This window comes from Macaca fascicularis, chromosome 3, assembly GCF_037993035.2.
Source record: "Macaca fascicularis isolate 582-1 chromosome 3, T2T-MFA8v1.1".
Classification (NCBI taxonomy): Eukaryota; Metazoa; Chordata; class Mammalia; order Primates; family Cercopithecidae; genus Macaca; species Macaca fascicularis.
Window position 1 is genome coordinate 45,376,656 of NC_088377.1, and position 23,653 is coordinate 45,400,308.

At 48.9% G+C, this 23,653-nt stretch overlaps 2 protein-coding genes across 21 annotated transcripts in view; one reads left to right on the top strand and one right to left on the bottom strand.

Annotated features, from left to right (window-relative positions):
• Positions 1-4,105, bottom strand: part of RNF216 (ring finger protein 216) — a 165,335-nt gene extending 161,230 nt beyond the window's left edge. For all 16 annotated transcript variants that reach the window (XR_012432187.1, XM_074034380.1, XM_065541629.2 and 13 more), the window contains exon 1: positions 3,982-4,105. The gene's annotated coding sequence lies outside the window, so the exon portion shown is untranslated. The remainder of the gene's footprint in view (positions 1-3,981) is intronic.
• A 47-nt stretch (positions 4,106-4,152) lies between these two features.
• LOC102138097 (uncharacterized) overlaps positions 4,153-23,653 on the top strand; it is an 82,093-nt gene continuing 62,592 nt past the window's right edge. For all 5 annotated transcript variants that reach the window (XR_012432196.1, XR_012432199.1, XR_012432197.1 and 2 more), the window contains exon 1: positions 4,153-4,368. Coding sequence is in view for 1 of the 5 variants with exons in the window: in XM_074034391.1 (XP_073890492.1) it covers positions 4,296-4,368 (73 nt within the window). In the remaining 4 variants the exon portion in view is untranslated. The remainder of the gene's footprint in view (positions 4,369-23,653) is intronic.

Below are 23,653 nucleotides of genomic sequence, written 5' to 3' on the forward strand. Positions count from 1 at the left end.
GCAATGGTTCAGTTCCACGATTTGCTTCTTCCTTCCACTGCAGGCTCTTCCCCAGCTGGACTACTCTTCTTCACTGTCTCTTGGACCAAATTAACTCTATTCGGTTCTTTGCTTTCTCCTCAGAGAAAAACTGTTCCTGACTATCCCCTAGATGTTCCTCCCTAGTTCAATCACACAACGTACCTCATTTCTTCAAAGTACTTACAACAATAATTTCATATACTTATTTAGGAAACTGTGTAATTTCTGTCTCCTCTGCTAAAACTTAAGTTCCAAGAAGGCAGAACCAAAGTGTTACTTGATCCCAAAGCCCCAGGACGTAGCACACTGGATGGCACATAGTAGATGCTCTTCAATAGTAGATATACTTTCAGAATAAATAGCACTCACTAATTATAGCAGGATAATTACTGGCACGAACTCTGGGTCCAAACTGAGTTCAAGTTCCAAGCTGACCCTTACAAGTTTTGAGACTAGATATTTTTCAGTACCTCAGTTTCTTTTTTAAATTTTATTACTATTTTTGAGACGGAGTCTTGCTCTGTCAGCCAGGCTGGAGCGCAATAGCACGATCTCGGATCACTGCAATCTCTGCCTCCCGGGTTCATGAGATTCTCCTGCCTCAGCCTCCCGAGTAGCTGAGATTACAAGCATGCGCCACCACATCTGGCTAACTTTTGTATTTTTAGTAGAGACAGGGTTTCATCATGTTGGCCAGGCTGGTCTCGAACTCCTGACCTCAGGTGATCCGCCCGCCTCAGCCCCCTAAAGTGCTGGGATTACAGGCATAAGCCACACCATGCCCGGCTACGTTATTATCTTGGACAATAATGCAGCTATAATGATGACATCAGGTATGAGAATGAATTATGTCTCTAAAGATCTAAAATATAGGAGAGCCTATAATTCTGTAAACACATTAAATAGTAGCTCGTAGTAGAGTTAGTGACAGAGGGACAGCTAGCAAACACCAGCTCTCTCAACTACTCTATTCATTAACTTTTAGTCTGTCTCACTCACACCTAACCCTTCTTTAAGATTTCTCCACCAGGGCTTCAGGGATTCTCTTCTATTAGCTGCTGCTTCTCTAATCAGGGTAAAAATCTAAAGCCTCCAACGAGGTTTGCCAGGGGGTGCAAAATCTGGCCTAGACTCTCCAGGCATTTCCTGAAACCCACCACTACTCCCCATACCCCAGGCGCAATAAATTATGAAATACAAAATCAAGGCAAAGCCAGGCCATTTATTAGCCTTCTTCCTCAAAGCAAGCAGACTAAATTGAGATGTTTCATAAAATCTTCCCGTTCCTCTCTCCCTTCTCAGCGTGTAAAGAATGTTCTGCAAGAGCACGGTGGCTCAAGCCTGTAATTCTTGCGCTTTGGGAGGCCGAAGGTCACTTAAACCCAGGAGTTGGGCAGCAGAGCCAGACTCCGTCTCTTTAAAAAAAAAAAAAAAAAAAAAAAAAAAAAAAGGCCGGGCGCGGTGGCTCAAGCCAGCACTTTGGGAGGCCGAGACGGGCGGATCACGAGGTCAGGAGATCGAGACCATCGTGGCTAACACGGTGAAACCCCGTCTCTACTAAAAAATACAAAAAACAGGCCGGGCGCGGTGGCTCAAGCCTGTAATCCCAGCACTTTGGGAGGCCGAGACGGGCGGATCAGGAGGTCAGGAGATCGAGACCATCCTGGCTAACATGGTGAAACGCCGTCTCTACTAAAACATACAAAAAACTAGCCGGGTGAGGTGGCAGGCGCCTGTAGTCCCAGCTACGCGGGAGGCTGAGCCAGGAGAATGGCGTGAACCTGGGAGGCGGAGCTTGCAGTGAGCTGAGATCCGGCCACTGCACTCTAGCCTGGGTGACAAAGCAAGACTCCGTCTCAAAAAACAAAACAAAACAAAACAAAACAAAACAAACAAACAAAAAAAACCAAAAAACTAGCCCGACGAGGTGGCGGGCGCCTGTAGTCCTAGCTACTCGGGAGTCTGAGGCAGGAGAATGGCGTGAACCCGGGAGGCGGAGCTTGCAGTGAGCCGAGATCCGGCCATTGCACTCCAGCCTGGGCGACAGAGCGAGACTCCGTCTCAAAAAAAAAAAAAAAACTTAGACGGCCGTAGTGGCGCACGCCTGTAATCCCAGCTACTCGGGACGCTGAGGCAGGAGAATCACTCGAACCTGGGAGGTGGAGGTTGCAGTGGGCAGAGATCACACCACTGCACTTTAGCCTGAACAGAGCCAGACTCCGTCTCCCCCCCCCCCAAAAAAAAAGCTCAATCAATGGGCTGGGGTGGGTGGGGCAGAGAGGAACTGAAGAGACATATTACATTTAAACGCCACCGTTTCCGAGGGACACGGATGTGCTCTGGTCCCCCACCTGCATCCCATTCAGTAAACAAAGGTGATACATATTAGTGTGCCTATTGCCCACCAAAACATACAGCAGCTCAAACCCATTTTTCTAAGACCTCGTGCCTGACTATTGCAGGAAGCTGGAGGATTAAAAACAGCTGGAGAATAGATGAGCTATGTTTGGCTCCTAACCTCTAAAACAATGCCAACCCAGCCCCTTCCAGGAGTAACAGCTTGAAAACAATACACCAAACTTAGTTTTTAGCATTCCTGGCAATTCCATTATTAATTCATGGGTCTTCTTCATAAGGGAAGAAACCCCATTTTTGAGGTGAGGCACAGGCCCACGAGCGCAAAATGGCCTGGCCAAGCTGGAGCCACCTGTGTGTGAGGGCCACGGTGAGGCCCTCTGCCCTGCTCACCCTTACATCACAGTGCTTCCTCTGTAGGTAAACATGTGGGTTTTCAGCCAGGGCGCTTCTTACTGAAGGGCCCAAGGGCCCCGGGAGAACACAGCTGACACGTTTTTTGAAAAGACTATGTAGCACTTTGGGAGGCCGAAGAAGGGATCACCTGAGGTCAGAAGTTCGAGACCAGCCTGGCCAACATGGTGAAACCCTGTCTCTACTACAAATACAAAAATTAGCCAGGTGTGGTGGCACATGCCTGGAATCCCAGCTGAAGCAATCCCTGTGAGGCTGAGGCAGAATTCCTTGACGCAGGGAGGCGGAGGTTGCAGTGAGCAGAGATCGCGTCACTGCACTCCAGCCTGGGCAACAGAGCAAGACTTCGTCTCAAAAAAAAAAAAAAAAAAAAAAAAGAACAGAAAAAAGAACGTTCTTTTTGCACGATCGAAGTACCGGGGACAACTGCTAGCCAGGTCCTCAGGGACGCACAGAGCCCTGGCAGATTTGTCAGAAATTTCTGTAACCCGTACGCCGCGCACGCTCCAGGATTGGTTGCAAGTGGCCCAAAGTCTTGGATCCCTGGTCCCGTTACACCGGGAGCCGGGCCACCTCGACGCGGGGACAGCGGCCTCGCTCCCTGCCCAGCGCCCGGGCACCCGAGCCGGGCCAGCCCCCAGCGCCCCGTAGAAGGGTTTGACGCACTTGCGGCGCCCTCGCGAGTGCCCGGTGACAGTCGCCAACTTTCGCGGAACAACACCCGCTCCAGATGTGAGGGGAGAGGTGGAAAAACGCCGCCCGCCTGGGCTGGGGTTCACAGGGACCGGCCGCCTCCCGCCGCTTCTCCAGGCCGCGCTCGGGTGCACGGACCCCGCCTCCGCGGCGACCTCGGGCCCGGGGGAGGGAAGCGCGGTCTCCCGGGCTATCGCCCTCGCGCAGCTGACCCAAAGGGCCGGCCCGCGAAACTTCGCGAAGAGGCGGGAGGGGGTCGCCCAGTCGCTCAGCGCCTTTGTCGCTCCCGCCTCGCCTCCGCACGGGGCTCGAGACGCCCAGCCCAGTCCTTTGGCCCGATCCCGCCCGGGCCTCGGCCCGCGCCCCTCAGCTCGGCGGCCCTCACGGCCCGCGCCCCCGCCCCCACCCACGGAGCTCCACGGAGGCGTCCCGCAGAGAGGCCGCCTTGCCTCACAGACCCGCCCAGGAGCTCAAGCGCGCCCCGCGACCGACACTCACTCGCCACTCAACTCGCCGGCTAGCCAGGCGGGTTCGGCGGCCTTCGGTACCGCGCCGCTTACTCTTCAGAAGCCACAGCTGCGAGCTCCGTCGCTGCCGCTGAGGCAGCCGCTACACTCCTTCCGGTCCTGCCGCGGCGTCACCTCGCGCCTGCGCACAGCGCCCCCTCCCGACTAAGGACAGGAAGAACCATAGAGGCACTCCGGGTGCTGTGGAGGAGGGACCCGGGGGCTCACCACAGAGAGGGCCGCCTAGCCGCGCCTGCATCCGGGCTCTCCGCCTGCGGAGACTTGACTCCCCCACGAGGCGGAAGGATGAAAGGAAAGGAGACCACCATCCCGGACCCCACAGGAGCCGCCATCTCCCTAGAGCTTAAAAGGGTATGGGGTAGGTGGTTGTGGACGTTTACTCGATATCTACTTATTTGCCCTAATTCTTTTGGCAAGCCATTCATTCATTCTGCAGATATATTCTGTGGATTTCCTGTGGGCCACGCACTGTTCTAGGATTTGGGGAAATTAAGAGTAAAGTGGGTCCCGTGGCTGGGCACAGTGGCTCACGCCTGTAATCCCATCACTTTGGGAGGCTGAGGCGGGCGGATAACTTGAGGTCAGACGTTGGAGACTAGCCTGGCCAACGTGGTGAAACCCCGTCACTACCAAAAATAAAAAAATTAACCGGGTGTGGTGGCGGATGCCTGTAATCCCAGCTACGCAGGAGGCTGAGGCAGGAAAATCGCTTGAACCTGGGAGGCAGCGACTGTAGTGAGCCAAGATGGCGCCACTGCACTCCAGCCTGGGCAACAGAGCTACACTCCATCTCAGAGAAAAAAAAAAAAAAAAAAAAAGTACAATGTGTTCCTGGCCTCAGGAAGTTTAGGTTTTAGTGGGCAAGTGAATAACTGACTAAAAAACTGCTCCTGCTGGGCACAGGGGCTCATGACTATAATCCCAGCGCTTTAGCAGGCCAAGGCGGGAGCATCGCTTGAGGCCAGGAGCTCAAGACCAGCCTTGGCAACATAGCAAGATCCCTACTCTTAAAATAATTGCTGGCCGGGCGCAGTGGCTCACGCCTGTAATCCCAGCACTTTGGGAGGCCGAGGCAGACAGATCACTTGAGGTCAGGAGTTCGAGACCGGTCTGGCCAACATGGTGAAACCCCGTCTCTACTAAAAATACAAAAATTAGCTGGGCATGGTGGTGCATGCCTGTAATCCCAGCTACTAGGGAGGCTGAGGCACAAGAATTGCTTGAACCCAGGAGGGGGAGGTTGCAGTGAGCCAAGATCATGCCACTGCACTCCAGGCTGGGCAACAGAGTGAGACTGTGTCTCAAAAACAAAAATCAAAAAACAAAAAACAATTGCTAAGTACACCTTCAAGTAGAGATGTCAAGTCAGTAATTAGATAAATGAGTCTGGGCTGGGCACAGTGGCTTATAACTGTAATCCCAACACTTTAGGAAGTGGAGGTGGGAAGATGGCTTGAAGCCAGGAGTTTGAGATCATCCTGGGCAATAGAGTGAGACCCCATCTTTACAAAAGTAAAAATTAGCCGGACATGGTGATGTGCACCTGTAGTCCCAGCTACTCAGGAGGCTGAGGCAGGAGGATTGTTTGAGCCCAGGAGTCCGAGGATCAGTGAGCTATGATTGCACTATTGCAGTCCAGCCTGGATGACAGAACAACAGCCTGTCTCGAAAGAAACAAACAAAAACAAAACGGAAATGAGAGTAACAATAGTCTTGATGCGGCAATTAGTGTTCCTTCTCTAAGACAGTAGAGCGTGGTTTATGGGGGCTTGCATGGGACAGAAAAAGACCACTATTCACAGTGCTTTAGGGCAGCAGTGTCCTGAGGGAATAGTCATGTTTCAGTGAAGTAGAAATTGAAGGGCTGCTTACAGAACAGGATGGGGATTTAGGGATCTTACAGATGTCAGGCCCTGAGTTAGAGGATGCAGTGCATGGGAGACGTTAGACGGTGAACAGGAGAGAGAGCTTAAGATAGACACTTATCTGAGATGAGATCCTGGAATAATCTGGAAGGCATCTAAAACAAGGGCATTGGCCTTGATGAGCTTATTCTCCATGCTGGTCCTCTTGGGGGAGGTGGATAATCGCTGTCAGTTACAGCCTCCTTCTTAGGACGGTCCTCATAAGCCCTTTGAGATGTTGGAAGAAGGCAGTATTGGAAGCAGAGCTTGGTGATCTTAGCAGGAGTGCAAGGTTCTTTCCAGACCCCTCAACCCCTCTGTGGTTGGTGTCACATCCAAGGCAGGTAAGCTCGAGTAACCTCTCTGAGTCTGGAATTTTTTTTTTTTGAAACGATGTCTCGCTCTGCGGCCCAGGCTGGAGTGCAGTGGTGCAATCTTGGCTCACTCCAAGCTTTGCCTCCTGGGTTAATGCCATTCTCCTGCCTCAGCCTCCCGAGTAGCTGGGACTACAGGCACCCACCACCACACCGGGCTAATTTTTTTTTTGTATTTTTAGTAGAGACGGGGGTTTCACCGAGTTAGCCAAGATGGTCTCAATCTTCTGACCTTGTGATCCGCCCGCCTTGGCCTCCCAAAGTGCTGTGATTACAGGCGTGAGCCACTGCACCTGACCTGAGTCTGAAATTTTTTATTTGTTCAGGCTCTTTGGAGACTCTGACTCAGACATGATGGCAATGAGAAGAGATACTTTATTTTTATCTTTATGTATGTATGTATGTATGTATGTATGTATGTATTTATTTATTTATTTTTGAGACGGGGTCTCCTTCCATCGCCCAGGCTGGAGTGCAGTGGCATCATCTTGACTCACTGCAACCTCTGCCTCCCATGTTCAAGCGATTCTCCTGGCTCAGCCTCCCGAGTAGGTGGGACTACAGGCACCCACCACCACACCTGGCTAATTTTTAAAGTATTTTTTGTAGAGACGGGGTTTCACCATGTTGGCCAGGCTGGTCTCGAACTCCTCACGTCAGGTGATCCGCCTACCTCAGCCCAAAGTGATGGGATTACAGGTGTGAGCCACCATGCCAGGCCTTTATTTTGAAGTTTAATTTAAAAAAACATTAATAGATAGTCAGGTGTGGTGACACACGCCTGTAGTCCCAGCTACACAGGTGGCTGAGGCAGGAGAATCACTTTAACCCAGGAAGCACAGGTTGCAGTGAGCCGAGATCGCACCACTGCACCCCAGCCTGGGTAACACAGCAAGACTTCACCTCAAAAAAAAAAAAAAAAAAAAAAATTTATGGAAACAGAGTCTCGCTTTGTTGCCCAGGCTGGTCTCGAACTCCTGGTTCCAAGTGATCCTTCCGTCTTGCTCTCCTAAAGTGGTGGGATGGCAGGTGTGAACTGCCACGTCTGGCTGGGAATTTTTTATTTGTAAAATGGAAATTTTAAGATATTATCTATTGCCCAGTGTTCTTGCAAGGATGAAATGGGATCATGTGTGAATTCAGAAGCTCTCGTAGGAGTTATTTGTTTACATGTTGTTCGTGTCTTAAGCATTTTCGGAGTCATAAAGACAATTATCTCTGCATATTTCCCAGTGAGAGTGAGAGGAAGCTATTCCCTCCTTCTAGGTTGTCTGGAATCATTCTACTTATTTTTGAAGTCTCTGGCTTTTTTTTTTTTTTGGGGGGATGGTATGGAGTTTCACTTGTCGCCCATGCTGGAGTGCAATGGCATGATCTTGGCTCACTGCAACCTCCGCCTCCCGGATTCAAGTGAGTCTCGTGTCTCAGCCTCCCAAGTAGCTGAGATTACAGGTGCCCACCACCACATCCGCCTAATTTTTGTATTTTCAGTAGAGGCAGGGTTTCACCATGTTGGCCAAGCTAGGCTCGGACTCCTAACCTCAGGTGATCTGCCTGCTTTGGCCTCCCAAAGTGTTGGCATTACAGGTGTGAGCCACTGTGCCTGGCCCTATTTTTTTTGGGGGGGGGTGGGTGGTGGGGTTGGGGTCTCACTCTGTCACCAAGGCTAGAGTGCAGGGACTCAATCAATCATTAGTTCATTGCAACCTTGACCTCCCAGGCTCAAGTGACTCTCCCACCCCAGCCTCCTGAGTAGCTGGAACTGCAGGTGTGTGCCACCATGCCCGGCTGATTAAAAAATTTTTTTGTATAAATGGGGTCTCGCTATGTTTCTCAATCTGGTCTCAAACTCCTGGTCTCAAGTGATTCCACTGCCTCAGCCTTCCAAAGTACTGAGATTATAGGCTTGAGCCACCGCACCTGGCCTGTTTTTGTTCATTTGTTAGTTTGTTTGAGACGGAGTTTCGCTCTTGTTGCCCAGGCTGGAGTGCAATGGCATGATCTCGGTTCACTGCAACCTCTGCCTCCCAGGTTCAAGTGACTCTCCTGCCTCAGCCTCCCAAGTAGCTGGGATTACAGGCATGCGCCTCCACACCCAGCTAATTTTGTATTTTTCATAGAGACAGGGTTTCTCAGGGTTGGTCAGGCTGGTCTTAAACTCCTGACCTCAGGTGATCCACCCGCCTCAGCCTACCAAAGTGCTGGGATAACAGGCATGAGCCACCGTGCCCGGCCTGTTTTCTTTATCTTAATGTTAACCGGCACCAAGAATCAGAAAGGGTAAGATAGCTACCTGCAGAGTAAACTATTGTCAACAAGTGATGTTTTGCTGTTTTCCTGGGAAGAAGCATGGAAGTTCCATCTATGAAAATCCATATGATCTATGCTGGCTGTAATTCCGTGCAGTTACGGCCAAAGGCATGCAACATGCACTCACCCCTTGAGCCTGCCAGAGAGCCAAGGCTGTAACTCCCCGCCCCATGAGTCATCACAGCATGGCTTCGTTGCATTTTCTGGTTACAGTTAGTTTAATGTGCATCTGACCTGTGAAATCATGGATGGTAATGGAGGACCGCCGTTATTCACAATTTGTCCATTATCATTTTGTTCCCAAGAACTGTCATCAGCCATATCTACATGACGGTGTGCTGGTGGTGTCATAGAGGACATTATTCCTGAACTCTGCTTTCAGAAGCAGTAATTTCCTGCCATTTTGGCCCATTATTTGTTAAAAAAAAAAAAAAAAATCAATGTTATTGAGGTGTAATTTATATGTGGTACTAGGCACCCCGTTTAAGTATATGTTTCTATCAGTTTTGACACATTTATACACCCTCATAACCCCCCACAATCAAGATAGAGATCAATTCCATTACCCCAAACTGTTCTCTCCTGTTCCTTCCAGTCTATCCATAACCCCCATCCCTGGTGCTAGGCAACCACCTGCTTTTGGGCACCTGCTTTTTGTCACTTTATATTATTTATTTGTTTGGAGATGGAGTCTCGCTCTGTCACCCAGGCTGGAGTGCAGTGGTGCCATCTGGGCTCACGGCAACCTCCACTTCCCTGGTTCAAGCGATTCTTCTGCCTCAGCCTCCTGAGTAGCTGGCAGCCCTCACCACACCCAGCTAATTTTTTGTATTTTTATTTTATTCTATTTTTGTTATGGAGTCTCACTGTGTCGCCCAGGCTGTAGTGCAGTGGTGTGATTTTGGCTCACTGCAACCTCCATCTCCCAGGTTCAAGGGATTCTCTGCCATCTTCTCGAGTAGCTGGGATTACAGACATCCACCATCGTGTCCAGCTAATTTTTTAATTTTTAGTAGAGATGAAGTTTTGCCATCTCTACTAAAAAGATGGCCAACTAAAGTTGGCCAGGCTGGTCTCGAACTCCTGACCTCAGGTGATCTGCCTGCCTTGGCCTCCCAAAGTGCTGGGATTACAGGCATGAGCCACCCACCGCGCCTGGCCCTTTTTCTCATTTTAGACTAGAATTTCTCTTTCTGTAGTTTCACATACATGGGATCATATGGCATGCACTCTTGTGTCTGGTTTCTTTTGCTCAGCATGTTTTCTGTTTTCTGAGACAGGGTCTCACTCTGTTGCCCAGGCTGGAGTGCAGTGGTATGATATTAGCTCACTGCAGGCTTGATCTCCCAGACCTAAACCGTCTTCCTGCCTCAGCCTCCTGAGGAGCTGGGACTACAGGCACGCATCACCATGCCTGGCTAATTTTTTTTTATTTTTAATAAGGAAGAGGTCTGGCTATGTTGCCCAGCTGGTCTCAAACTCCTGAGCTCAAGTGATCCTCCCACCTCAGCTTCCCAAAGTGCTGTGATTACAGGCATGAGCCCCGTGCATGTCCTCTGCATGCTTTTGAGATTCCTCTATGTTACGTGTATCGGTAGTTCATTCCTTTTTACTGCTGAGTAGTATTAAACCACAAGGATATGACACCGTTCATCCATTCACCAGTCGAGGCACATTGAGTTTCTTTCATTCTGGGGCAGTTATGAATAAAACTGCTATGCACACTCATGTACAAGTTGTTGGGTGAGTACATGTTCATTCTCTAAGTGTGGAATTGCTAAATCATATGGTAAGAACCAAGCTGTTTCCCAAACTGGTACATCAGTTTACTTTCCCCCTGGTGCTGAATGAGAGTCCAGTTGCCATTCTTGGTATCTCTAGTCTTTAATTTCAGCTGTTGTAACGGATGTGTGATGGTATATGATTGTGGTTTTGATTTGCATTTCCCTGGTGGCTAATGATGTTGAGTATCTTTTCTTGTGCTTATTGGCCTTTTGAATATCTTCCTTTTTAGACACAGCATTGTCTAGGCTGGAGTGCCGTGGCATGATCATAGCTCATTGCAGCCTTGGATTCGTGAGCTCAAGCGATCCTCCCACCTCAGCCTCCTGAGTAGCTGGGACTCCAGGCACATGCCGCCACTCCTGGCTAATTTATATGATTTTTTTTTTTTTTTTTTTAGAGATAGGGTCTTGCTATGTTGCCCAGGCTAAACTTCTGGCCTCAAGCGATCCTCCCACCTTGACCTCCTAAAGCACTAGGATTATAAGCATGAGCCACTGTGCCCAGCCCCGGCCTTTTATATACTTTCTTTTGTGAAATTTCTGTTCAAATTTTTAAAATCCCATTTTAAAAATTGAATTTTTTTTGTCATCTTATAGTTGACTTGTAAGAGTTCTTTTTATAGTTTGGATACAACATTTTAGTATTGCATACATTTCCTCTTCGTCTCTGGCTTACTTTTCATTTCTTTTTTTAATTTTGTTTTTTATTTTTTATTTTCCAAGGCTGTCCTATGCCATTCTTTCCTTTCCTTTCCTTTCCTTTTTCCTTTTTCCTTTTTCCTTTCTTTTTTGAGACATGGTCTCATTCTGTTGCCCAGGCTGGAGTGCATTGGTGCAATCTCGGCTCACCACAGCCTCAGCCTCCGAGGCTCGAGCAATCCTCCCACCTAGGCCTCTCAAGTAGCTGGGACCACAGGCGCGCACCACCACACCCAGTTAATTTTTATATTTTTAGTAGAGATGGAGTCTCTTGATTTTGATGAGAGCAACATAGTGAGTACTGGGATTACAGGCGTGAGTCACCATGCCTGGCCGAATTGTACATTTAAAAATAACTAAAAGAGTCTGGGTGCAGTGGCTCATGCCTGTAATCCCAGCACTTTGGGAAGCTGAGGCGGGCGGATCACAAGGTCAGGAGTTCGAGACCAGCCTGGCCAACATGGTGAAACCTCGTTTCTACTAAAGATACAAAAAATTAGCCAGGCGTGGTGGTGGGTGGAGGGCGCCTGTAATCCCAGCTACTTGGGAGGCTAAGGCAGGAGAATCATTTGAACCCGGGAGGCAGAGGTTGCGGTGAACCGAGATCGCACCATTGCACTCTAGCCTGGGCCACAGGGTGACACTCTGTCTCTAAATAAATAAATAAATAAAAGAGGCTGGGTGTGGTGGCTCATGTCTGTAATCCCAGCATTTTGGGAGGCTGAGGTGGGTGGATCACCTAAGGTCAGGAGTTTGAGACCAGCATGGCGAACATGGTGAAACCCTGTCTCTACTAAAAATACAAAAATTAGCCACGTGGTGGCGTGTGCCTGTAATCCCAGCTACTTGGGAGGCTGAGGCAGGAGAATTTCTTGAACCAGGGAGGCAGAGGCTGCACGGAGCCGAGATTGCACCACTGCACTCCACCCTGGGTGACAGAGCCAGACTACACCTCCAAAAAAAAAGTTATTATTGACTACAGTCACCCTGTTATGCTTTCAAATACTAGGTCTTATTCATTCTTTCTATTTTTTTGTTCCCTTTAACCATCCCCACCCCCTACCCATCCTCGTACTACCCTTCCCAGCCTGTGATAACTTTATGTCCTTCTACTCCCTATGCCCATAAGGTCAATTGTTTTGATATTTAGGTCCCACAAATAAGTGAGAACATTCAGTGTTTGTCTTGCTGTGCCTGGCTTATTTCACTTGACATAATAATCTCCAGTTCCATCCATGTTGTTGCAAATGACAGGATCTCAATCTTTTTCATGGCTGAGTAGTACTCCATTGTGTATACATAGCACATTTTCTTTTTTTTTTTTTTTTTTTTTTTTTTTTTTTTTTTTTTTGAGACGGAGTCTCGCTCTGTCACCCAGGCTGGAGTGCTGTGGCCAGATCTCAGCTCACTGCAAGCTCCGCCTCCCGGGTTCCCGCCATTCTCCTGCCTCAGCCTCCCGAGTAGCCCGGACTACAGGAGCCCGCCACCTCGCCCGGCTAGTTTTTTTTTTTGTATTTTTTAGTAGAGACGGGGTTTCACCGTGTTAGCCAGGATGGTCTCGATCTCCTGACCTCGTGATCCGCCCGTCTCGGCCTCCCAAAGTGCTGGGATTACAGGCTTGAGCCACCGCGCCCGGCAGCACATTTTCTTTATCCACACTGATCATTGATGGACACTTAGGTTGCTTCTAAATCTTGACTATCGTAAATAGCACTGCAATAAATACGGGAATGAAGACATCTCTTTGATACACTGATTTCCTTTCTTTTGGGTATATACCCAGCATTGAGATTACTGGATCTTATAGTAGTTCTACATTTAGTTTTTTGAGGAACCTCCAAACTGTTGTCCGTGCTGGTTGTACTAAGTTACATTTCTACTAACAGTGTCTGAAGGTTCCCTTTATCCACGTCCTCGCCAGCATTTGTTATTACCCGTCTTTGGATAGAAGCCATTTTAACTGTGGTCAGATGATATCTCTTTGTAGGTTTGATTTGCATTTCTCTGATGATCGATGATGCTGCATACCTTTTCTTAAACCTGTTGATCATTTGTATGCCTTCTTTTAAGAAATGTGTATTCAAATCTTTTGCCCATTTTTATTTTTTTATTTTTGTTTAGACAGAGTCTTGCTCTTTCGCCCAGGCTGGAGTGCAATGGCATGATATCGGCTCACTGGAACCTCCACCTCCCACTTTCAAGCGATCCTCCTGTCTCAGCCTCCTGAGTAGCTGGGATTACAGGTGTGTGCCACTACACATGGCTAATTTTTGTATTTTTAATAGAGATGGGGTTTTGACATGTTGGCCAGGCTGGTCTAGAACTCCTGACCTCAAATGATCCGCCCACCTCGGCCTCCCAAAGTGCTGGGATTACAGGCGTGAGCCACCGCGCCCGGCCAAATTCTGGTTCTTATTACTCCACCGATATAGGAAGAGGAAGGCCCAACACTGTTGCTTAAGCAGCAGTAGTTAAGTAAGTAGAATTGCTGAATCATATAGTGAGGACCAAACTGTTTGTTCCAAAGTGGCCATAGCTTCTCCTGAGCAATAGTGTTTTTAAAATAATGCACTTTATATGATACTAGTATTATTTGCATTCCTGTGAAAACAGATAATTGCTGAAATGGGCCAGGCGCAGTGGCTCACACATGTAATGCCGGCACTTCGGGAGGTTGAGGCGGGTGGATCACCTGAGGTCGGGAGTTCAAGATCAGCCTCGCCAACGTGGTGAAACCCCGTCTCTACTAAAAATACAAAAATTAGCAGGGTGTAGTGATGCATGCCTGTAATCCCAGCTACTCGGGAGGCTGAGGCAGGAGAATTGCATGAACCCGGGAGGTGGAGGTTCCAGTGAGCTGAGATTGTACCACTGCACTCCAGCCTGGGTGACAGAGCGAGACTCCATCTTAAAAAAAAAAAAAAAAAAAGAATGTCCCCCAATCAGCAGTAAAATTTTGTAATTTTATTCAATCTAGATCTGTGAGTACCTGTCTTTTAAATAGTCTGAATGATGAGATTGGCCTGGTGCGATTGTTTGTGTTTGGGGCTGGACTGGCCACTTTCTTTCTAGGACATCATCTTGAGAGAATGACTGACTGACAAACTGGGATAATTCAGATTTGGGACTTCGCAGACACTTTCTCAAAATTGAACAAACTGAAACTATCACTTCAAGGAAAATAACTGTGTAATGATAACGTTTGAGCTTTCAAGAGAAGATTAGAATTTTAGAAAATTTATATCCACCACTGGGAGCTTCGCAGTCTCCCATTACTGGAAAACGTTTCTGATGTGATGGGTGGTGATAGTAATGAACATGATTTTCTGATATTTGATGAAATGCATCAACATTTGAAAAAGCTGCTGTGATCTTGTGATATAATAAGAAATGTGTATTTTGGTCTTTACTCCAGGCCAGAGCTCCTAAAACACGTGTAATTTCCTAAGTGGTAAGAGCAATAGGATCATCTTTCATCATAAATTTGGTTTTTGTCCCAGGCTCTTGCAGTGGCTCCAGGGAGGACCGGGTGTGGTGGCTCATGCCTGTAATCCCAGCACTTTGGAAGGCTGAAGCTAGTGAATTACCTGAGGTCAGGAGTTCAAGACTATCCTGGCCAACATGGCGAAACCCTGTCTCTACTAAAAATACAAAAAGTAGGCTGGGCGTGGTGGCTCAAGCCTGTAATCCCAGCACTTTGGGAGGCCGAGATGGGCGGATCACGAGGTCAGGAGATCGAGACCATCTTGGCTAACTCGGTGAAACCCCGTCTCTACTAAAAAATACAAAAAAACTAGCCGGGCGAGGTGGCTGGCGCCTGTAGTCCCAGCTACTTGGGAGGCTGAGGCAGGAGAATGGCGTGAATCCGGGAGGCGGAGCTTGCAGTGAGCTGAGATCCAGCCACTGCACCCCAGCCTGGGCGACAGAGCGAGACTCCGTCTCAAAAAAAAAAAAAAAAAAAACAAAAAGTAGCCGGGTGTGGTGGCGTTCACCTGTAATCCCAGCTACTCGGGAGGCTGAGGCAGGAGAATTGTTTTAACCCAGGAGGCAGAGGCTGCAGTGAGCCGAGACTGTGTTCCAGATTGGGCCACAGAGCAAGACTGTCTCAAAAAAAAAAGAAAAAAGAAAAAAAGCAATAGCGCCAGGGAGATGCAGGTGAAATGAGTTTCTTTTGTTATTCATAACAAGCCCCTTTCAACCACACTTGAGGTTATGCTGATCGCCAGGGGACCCAACCATGTCATTAGAGGGCTGGAGGTTGGGCTAATCACAAATGCCCCAATGATTTAACCAATCATGCCCAGGAAATGAAGCCACCATAGGAAAAAAAAAATTGGGGGAATGGGATTCAGAGAACTTCCTGAGTTGGTGAACGTGCCAAGGTGCTGGGGGGCGGGGGGCGTGTACCCAGACGTTGCCGTGAGCTATGATGGGGCCACCGCACTCCAGCCTGGGTGACAGAGCGAGACCCTCTCTCTACAAAAAATAGAAGAAGGCATGTAATCTCAGCACCTTGGGAGGCCAAAGCGGGAGGATTGCTTGAAGCGAGGAGTTCAAGAACAACCTTGCCAACATAGTGAGACCCCCATCTCTATTAATATAAATAAATAAAATTTAAAATAAAAACTGTAAGAAATTGGCCAGGCACAGTGGCTCATGACTATAATCTCAGCACTTTGGGAGGGAGAGGTGGGTGGATCACCTGAGGTCAGGAGTTCGAGACCAGCCTGGCCAACATGGTGAAACCTCGTCTCTACTAAAAATAAAATTTAAAAAATAGGCCGGGCGCCATGACTCACGCCTGTAATCCCAGCACTTTGGGAGGCTGAGGCAGGCGGATCATAAGGTCAGGAGATCGAGGCCATCCTGGCCAACATGGTGAAATCCTGTCTCTACTAAAAATATGAATAATTAGCTGGGTGTGGCGGAATGTGCCTGTAGTCCCATCCACTTGGGAAACTGAGGAAGGAGAATCGCTTGAACTCTGGGAGGCAGAGGTTGCAGTGAGCCAAGGTTGTGCCACTGCACTCCAGCCTGGGCAACAGAATGAGACTTTGTCTCAAAAAATAAATAAATAAATAAATATAAATAAAAATAAAATAAATAACCGGGCATGGTGGAGTGCACCTGTAATCCCAGCTATTTGGAAGGCTGAGGCAGGAGAATCACTTGAACCCAGGAGGTGGAGGTTGCAGTGACTGCACCACTGCACTCCAGCCCGGGTGACAGAGTGAGACTCCATCTAAAAAAATAAATACATAAAAATTTAAAAAATAAAAATTAGCCAATCTGGGTGCAGTGGCTCACATCTGTAATCCCAACACTTTGAGAGGCCAAAGCGGGTGGATCCCTTGAGGCCGGGAATTCGAGACTAGCCTGGTCAACATGGCAAAACTCCGTCTCTAGTAAAAAATACAAAAATTAAGGCCGGGCACGGTGGCTCACGCCTGTAATCCCAGCACTTTGGGAGGCTGAGGCGGGCGGATTACAAGGTCAGGAGATCAAGAACATCCCGGCTAACACAGTGAAACCCTGTCTTTACTAAAAATACAAAAAATTAGCCGGGCATGGTGTCGGGCACCTGTAGTCCCAGCTGCTTGGGAGGCTGAGGCAGGAGAATGATGTGAACCCGGGAGGCGGAGCCAGCCTAGGTGACAGAGCAAGACTCCGTCTCAAAAAAAAAAAAAAAAATTAGCTGGGTATTGTGGCACATGACTGTAGTCCCAACTACTCTGTAGGCTGAGGCAGGAGAATTGCTTGAACCCTGGAGGCGGAGGTTGCGGTGAGCTGAGATGGCATCAGTGCACTCCAGCCACACAGCGAGACCCTGACTGTAAGGAAAAAAATTCTGGGTCCAGCTGACACGTATGTATCAGCACTAGCTGGAGCAGAAGTTCAGAACTGCACAGTGGGCCGGGCGTGGTGGCTCATGCCTGTAATCCTAGCACTTTGAGAGGCTGAGGTCAGGAGTTCGAGACCAGCCTGACCAACATGGTGAAACCCCGTCTTTACTGAAAATAAAAAATTAGCTGGGTGTGGTAGCGCATGCCTGTAATCCCAGCTACTTGGGAAGCTGAGGCAGGAGAATCGCTTGGACCCAGGAGGTGGAGGCTGAGGTGAGCCGAGATCGTGCCATTGCACTCCAGCCTCGGCAACAAGAGTGAAACTCCGTCTCAAAAAAAAAAAAAAAAAAGAACTGCACAGTGGGCTGGACCATGAGGATGGTAAAAGAGTCTTCTGCCAGGTTCCTAGAGTGGACTCAGCTGTGCAAACAGAGACATGGGCAGTAGGTTGTTACAATAAGAACCTCCCTCCCCCATCATGCCTTCCCTGTATCTATGCAATTTACAATGTGACTTTGGCATGCCTCCCAAAAGCGGTGGGGTCTGTATCTTCCTTCCCATTGAATCTGGGCTTGCCTTGTGACTTGCTTTACCAGTGGAATGCAGCAGAAGGGATGCTGAACTACTTCCGGGGCTCGGGTTTGGTTTGGTTTTGTTGAGGCAGGGTCTCACTCTGTCGCCAAGGCTGCAGTGCAGTGGGGTGATCTTGGCTCACTGCAGCCTTGACTTCCTGGTCTCAAGTGATGGTCTAACCTCAGTCCCTCAAGTAGCTGGGACTACATGCTTGTGCCACCACTCCTAGCTGTTTTTGATTTTATTATTTTATTTTTTTTTAGACGAAGTCTCACTCTGTCCCCAGGCTGGAGTGCAGTTTCATGATCTTGGCTCACTGCAACCTCTGCCTCCTGGGTTCAAGTGGTTCTCCTGCCTTGGCCTCCTGAGTAACTGGGATTACAGGTGTGTGGCACCACTCCCGGCTAGTTTTTTGTATTTTTGGTATAGACAGAGTTTCACCATGTTGGCCAGGCTGGTCTTAAACTCCCGACCTCAGGTGATCTGCCTGCCTCGGCCTCCCAAAGTGCTGGGATTACAGGCGTGAGCCACCTCGCCTGGCCAGAGAAACTGATACTCTTTTGTAATAGTGTTTGGCCCCAATATTCTTTGGAATCTGAAGTTTGCTATTGAATGAGAAAGCGGGAAGGAGTTCCATGTATTCAGGCTTCTATGTTGTTTTTCTAAGCAGGGTTGGGCCAGGTTAGTTGGTTCCAGGTGATCCTCTGTGGTGCTGTTTGGCCCTAGTGCTCTTTGGAGTCTGGGGAGGTTTGACCTTTAAAAATCCAACTGCTGGCTGGCCGGGCGCTGTGGCTCACACCTGTAATTCCAGCTAATCGGGAGGCTGAGGCACAAGAGTTGCTTAAACCTGGGAGGCAGAGGTTGCAGTGAGCTGAGATCACTCTACTGCACTCCAATCTGGAAGGCAGAGCAGGACCCTGTCTCAAAAAAAAAAAAAAAAAGAGAGAGATTATAAATTCGAGTTGCAGAGTTACAGAGGTACTGTTTCTTTCTTTCTTTTCTTTTTTTTTTTTTTTTTTTTTTGCTCTTTGTAGCCTCTGCCTCCCAGGTTCAAGTGATTCTCCTGCCTCAGCCTCCCGAGTAGCTGGAACTACAGACGCCCGTCACCACACCTGGCTAATTTTTATTTTTATTATTATTATTTTTTTGAGACGAAATCTTGCTCTGTTGCCAGGCTGGAGTGCAGTGGCATGATCTTGGCTCACTGCAACCTCCACCTCCCGAGTTCAAGCAGTTCTCCTGCCTCAGCCTCCTGAGTAGCTGGGACTACAGGTGCACGCCGCCACGCCCAGCTAATTTTTGTATTTTTAGTAGAGACGGGGTTTCACCGTGTTGACCAGGCTGGTCTTGAACTCCTGACCTCAAGTGATTCACCCACCTTGGCCTCCCAAAGTGCTGGGATTACAGGTGTGAGCCACCATGCCCAGCCTGGAGAAGCATTGTTCCAATGAAGGTAAATGACATGGAGGTCCAGGTTCCCTATTTATGTAACTTATTTTGCCCTCTGGACAGAGGCTTTATGTAGAATATGCTATCTCCATTGCATAATGGATTGCTGCTTTGCTTATTCAACATTATGATTTGATGGTTCTGGTAACGCACAGCTGCAGTCTGGTTGTCTCTTGATGCCCCATGGTCAAGTGCTTAGTCTCTTCCAGGACCCTGTGGCATGCAAAGAGCTGCATTTTTTTTTTTTTTTTTGAGACGGAGTCTCACTCTGTCGCCCAGGATGGAGTGTGGTGGCGCGATCTTGGCTCACTGCAAACTCCCTCTCCTGGGTTCATGCCATTCTCCTGCCTCAGCTTCCCAAGTAGCTGGGCCTACAGTCACCCACCACCACATCCGGCTATTTTTTCGTATTTTTAGTAGAGATGGGGTTTCACTGTGTTAGCCAGGATGGTCTCGATTTCCTGACCTCGTGATCCGCCCACCTCGGCCTCCCAAAGTGCTAGGATTACAGGTATGAGCCACCGCGCGCCCGGCCAAAGAGCTGCATTTTGAATCATAAATGTGCTAAAAAATGGGGCTTTGTTCTATAATCCTCAGCATCTCCACTGTGGCAACAGCCTTTCTTTTCTTTCTTTCTTTCTTTCTTTATTTTTTTTTTTGAGACAGAGTCTTGCTCTGTCGCCCAGGCTGGAGTGCAGTGGTCGGATCTCAGCTCACTGCAAGCTCCGCCTCCCGGGTTTACACCATTCTCCTGCCTCAGCCTCCCGAGTAGCTGGGACTACAGGCGCCCGCCACCTCGCCTTAACAGCCTTTCTTTTCTTTCTTTCCCTCTCCTTTCCTCCCTTCTCGTACCCCCGCTCCCTCCCTTCCACCATCCCTCCCTCCCTCCCTCCCTCCTTTCCTTCCATCCTCCCTCCCTCCCTTCCTTCCATCCTTCCATCCTTCCTTCCCTCCCTGCCTTCCTGCCTTGCTGTCTTCCCGTCTTCCCTCATTCCTCCCCTCCTTCCTCTTTTCTCTCTTTCTTTCTTTCCAGACAGGGCCTCACTCCGACTCCTAGGCTGGAGTGCGGTGGTAAAATCACGGCTCACTGCAGCCTCCACTTCCTGGACTTAGGTGATCCTCCCACCTCAGCCTCCTGAGTAGCTGGGACTGCAGGCATGTGCCACCACACCCAGCTAATTTTTTGTATTCTTTGTAGAGAAAGGATTTCCCTATGTTGCCCAGGCAGGTCTTGAACTCCTGGGCTCAAACTGTCCTCTCATCTCAGCCTCCCAATGTGCTGGATTACAGGCTGAGCCACCATGCCCAGAGTTGCAGCTTTTCTATTAGTGCTCGCCAGAGACTCCACGTACCATTGTTATCTCTAGCACCGTGGCATCTTCCGTTGGTATATGTGGCACCGTGGGATATACCACATAATGTGGCTTTAGGCAGCGGGGCCATCTGGAGCACACCAGAACCTGCTGCAGAGCTCTCTCTCAATCAAGGGAACACCAAAAAATGCTATCCTAGGCTGGGAGCGGTGGTTCATGCCTCTAATCCCAGCACTTTGGGAGGCCGAGGTGGGTGGATCACCTGAGGTCAGGAGTTCAAGACCAGCCTGGCCAACATGGTGAAACCCCTGTCTCTACTAAAAATGCAAACAATTAGCTGGGCATGGTGGTATGCACCCAGCTACTCGGGAGGTTGAGGCAGGAGAATCGCTTGAACCTGGGAGGCAGAGGCTACAGTGAGCCGAGATCACACCACTGTACTCCAGCCTGGGCGACAGTGCAAGACTCTGTCTCAAAAAACAAAAACAAAATCAAATGCCATCTGGAGCCAGGCATGGTGGCTTACACCTCTAATCCTTGCACTTTGGAAGGCCAAGGCTGATGGATTGCTTGAGGCCAGGATTTCAAGGCCAGCCTGGCCAATATAGCAAGACCCTGTCTCTATTTTTTTTAAAAACATACTGCTGACCTAGAAGTCTAAAAGAAAAATGTTTTTTAAAAAAACACCATAAATAAATAAATAGATAAATACAACTGGCCTACTGCGGTGGCTCACGCTTGTAATCCCAGCACTTTGGGAGGCCAATGTGGGCAGATCATTTGATGTCAGGAGTTTGAGACCTGCTTGGCCAACATGGCGAAACCCCCATCTCTACTAAAAATACAAAAATTACTCGAGCGTGGTGGTGGGTACCTGTAATCCCAGCTACTCTGGAGGCTGAGGCAGAAGAATCCCTTGAACCTGGGAGGTGGAGGTTACAGTGAGCCAAGATTACACCATTGTATTCTAGCCTGGTGACAGTGAGGCTCTGTCTCAAAAAAAAAAAAAAATGTCTTGCGAGAACAGGGAAAGGAGACTGGCTTGGAGTTTTTATGGTGGTTGGTGGGTGTGACTGGGTGAGGGTTTGTGTGCGCTCAGGGGCTTGTGTGGTTTAAACCTCCCATTGGTGGCAAAGGAGGGAGCACTGAGGCTTCTTATCAACTTCCCCAGGTGTCAGTCACAGGGGAAGAGGGAAAATGATACTTAAAAGCCTTCAGCACTATGTAAGATTTGGCCAGGCGTGGTGGCTTACATCTGGAATCCCAGCATTTTGGGAGGCTGTGGCAGTTTGGGAGTTTGAGACCAGCCTGGCTAACATTGTGAAACCCCATCTCTACTAAAAATTCAAAAATTAGCCGGCGTATTGATGCATGCCTGTAATCCCAGCTATTCGGGAGGCTGAGACAGGAGAATTGCTTGAACTTGGGAGGTGGAGGTTGTAGTGAGCTGAGATCACACCACTGTACTCCAGCCTGGGTGACAGAACTAGACTCCATCTCAAAAAAAAAAAAAAGATGCTTCAGTCTCTTTTGATCTTCCTGTGCCCGCTTTATGGTTCCTGGAGCTGCTCATGTTCAGATTTGCCATGAGCGTTGCTCCCCTACATCTGAAGATGCAAAGATCTCTCTCCTTCCTTGTCACCTAATCCTGCTGGCTCTCTCAGGCTCATCTGCAGGAGACCCCACTCAAAAGTAGGGTCTGGCCGGCCATGGTGCCTCATGCCTGTAATTCCAGCACTTTGGGAGGCTGAGGCAGGTGGATTACCTGAGGTCAGGAGTTCAAGAACAGCCTGGCCAACATGATGAAACCCCGTCTCTACTAAAAAATACAAAAATTAGCCAGGCGTGGTGGCGGGCGCCTATAACCCCATCTACTCGGGAGGCTGAGGCAGGAGAATAGCTTGAACCTGGGGGTTGGAGGTTGCAGTGAGTCAAGATCATGCCACTGCACTCCAGTCTGGGTGAAAGAGTGAAACTCCATCTCAGAAAAAAAAAAAAAAGTGGAGTCTTGTTCAGAAGATATGTTTGCATGATTTCCATGAGGAATGCAGGTGCCCTGTCCCTTTCTTCCTAATGCTCACTGCGTCTTTTTTTTTTTTTTTTAATAGATTTTACTTTTTTAGGCCAGTTTTAGATTCATAGCAACATTGAGCAGAAGGTACAGAGAGTTCTCATATGTTCCCTGTCCCTGCTAATAGCCTCTCCCATTATCATCTTCCACCAAAGTGGTACATTTGTTACAATTAGGGAACCTATACTGACACATCATTTTAACCCAAAGTCCACAGTATGCATTAGGGTCTGTCTTGGTGGTGTGCATGTCACGGGTTTGGAACGATGTGTCATAACATGCATCCACTGTTACAACTGTCTCAGAGGAGTTCGCCTGCCTGAAAAATCCTCCGTGCTCTGCCTCTTCGGTCCCTCCCTTCAGTCCCTGGCAACCTTTTGTTTCCAGTCCCTGGCAACGGTTCCTTTTACTGTTTCCATAGTTTGGCCTTTTCTGCATGTAGTATAGTAGGAATCATACAGCATAGAGGCTTTTCATTTTTTTTTTCCTTGAGACAGGGTCTCGCTCTGTCACCCAGGCTGGAGAGCAGTGGCACCGTCATAGCTCACTGCAGACCTAACATCCTGGGCTCAATTGATCCTCCCGCCTCAACCTTCTGAGTAGCTGGGACTATGGGTATGTGTCACCATGCCTGGCCAAGTATTCTGGATTTTTTTTTTTTTTTTTTTTTGAGACGGAGTCTCGCTCTGTCGCCCAGGCTGGAGTGCAGTGGCCGGATCTTGGCTCACTGCAAGCTCCGCTTCCCGGGTTTACGCCATTCTCCTGCCTCAGCCTCCGGAGTAGCTGGGACTACAGGCGCCCGCCACCTCGCCCGGCTAGTTTTTTTTGTATTTGTTAGTAGAGACGGGGTTTCACCATGTTAGCCAGGATGGTCTCGATCTCCTGACCTCGTGATCCACCCGCCTCGGCCTCCCGAAGTGCTGGGATTACAGGCCTGAGCCACCGTGCCCGGCCTTTTTTTTTTTTTTTTTGAGATGAAGTCTCACTCTTATCCCCCAGGCTGGAGTGCAATGGCGCGATCTCGGCTCACTGCAACCTCCGCCTTCTGGGTTCAAGTGATTCTTCTGCCTCAGCCTCTCGAGTAGTGGGATTACAGGCACCTGCCACCACGCCTAGCTAATTTTTGTGTGTTTAGTAGAGATGGGGTTTCACCATATTGGCCAGGCTGGTCTCGAACTCCTGACCTCAGGTGATCCATCTGCCTCGGCCTCCCAAAGTGCTGAGATTACAGGCGTGAGCCACGTGCCCTGCCGTGTTCTGGATTTTTGTCATCCTGATAGGTTTGTAGTGGTATCTCATTATTTTAATTTGCGTTTTCCCAGT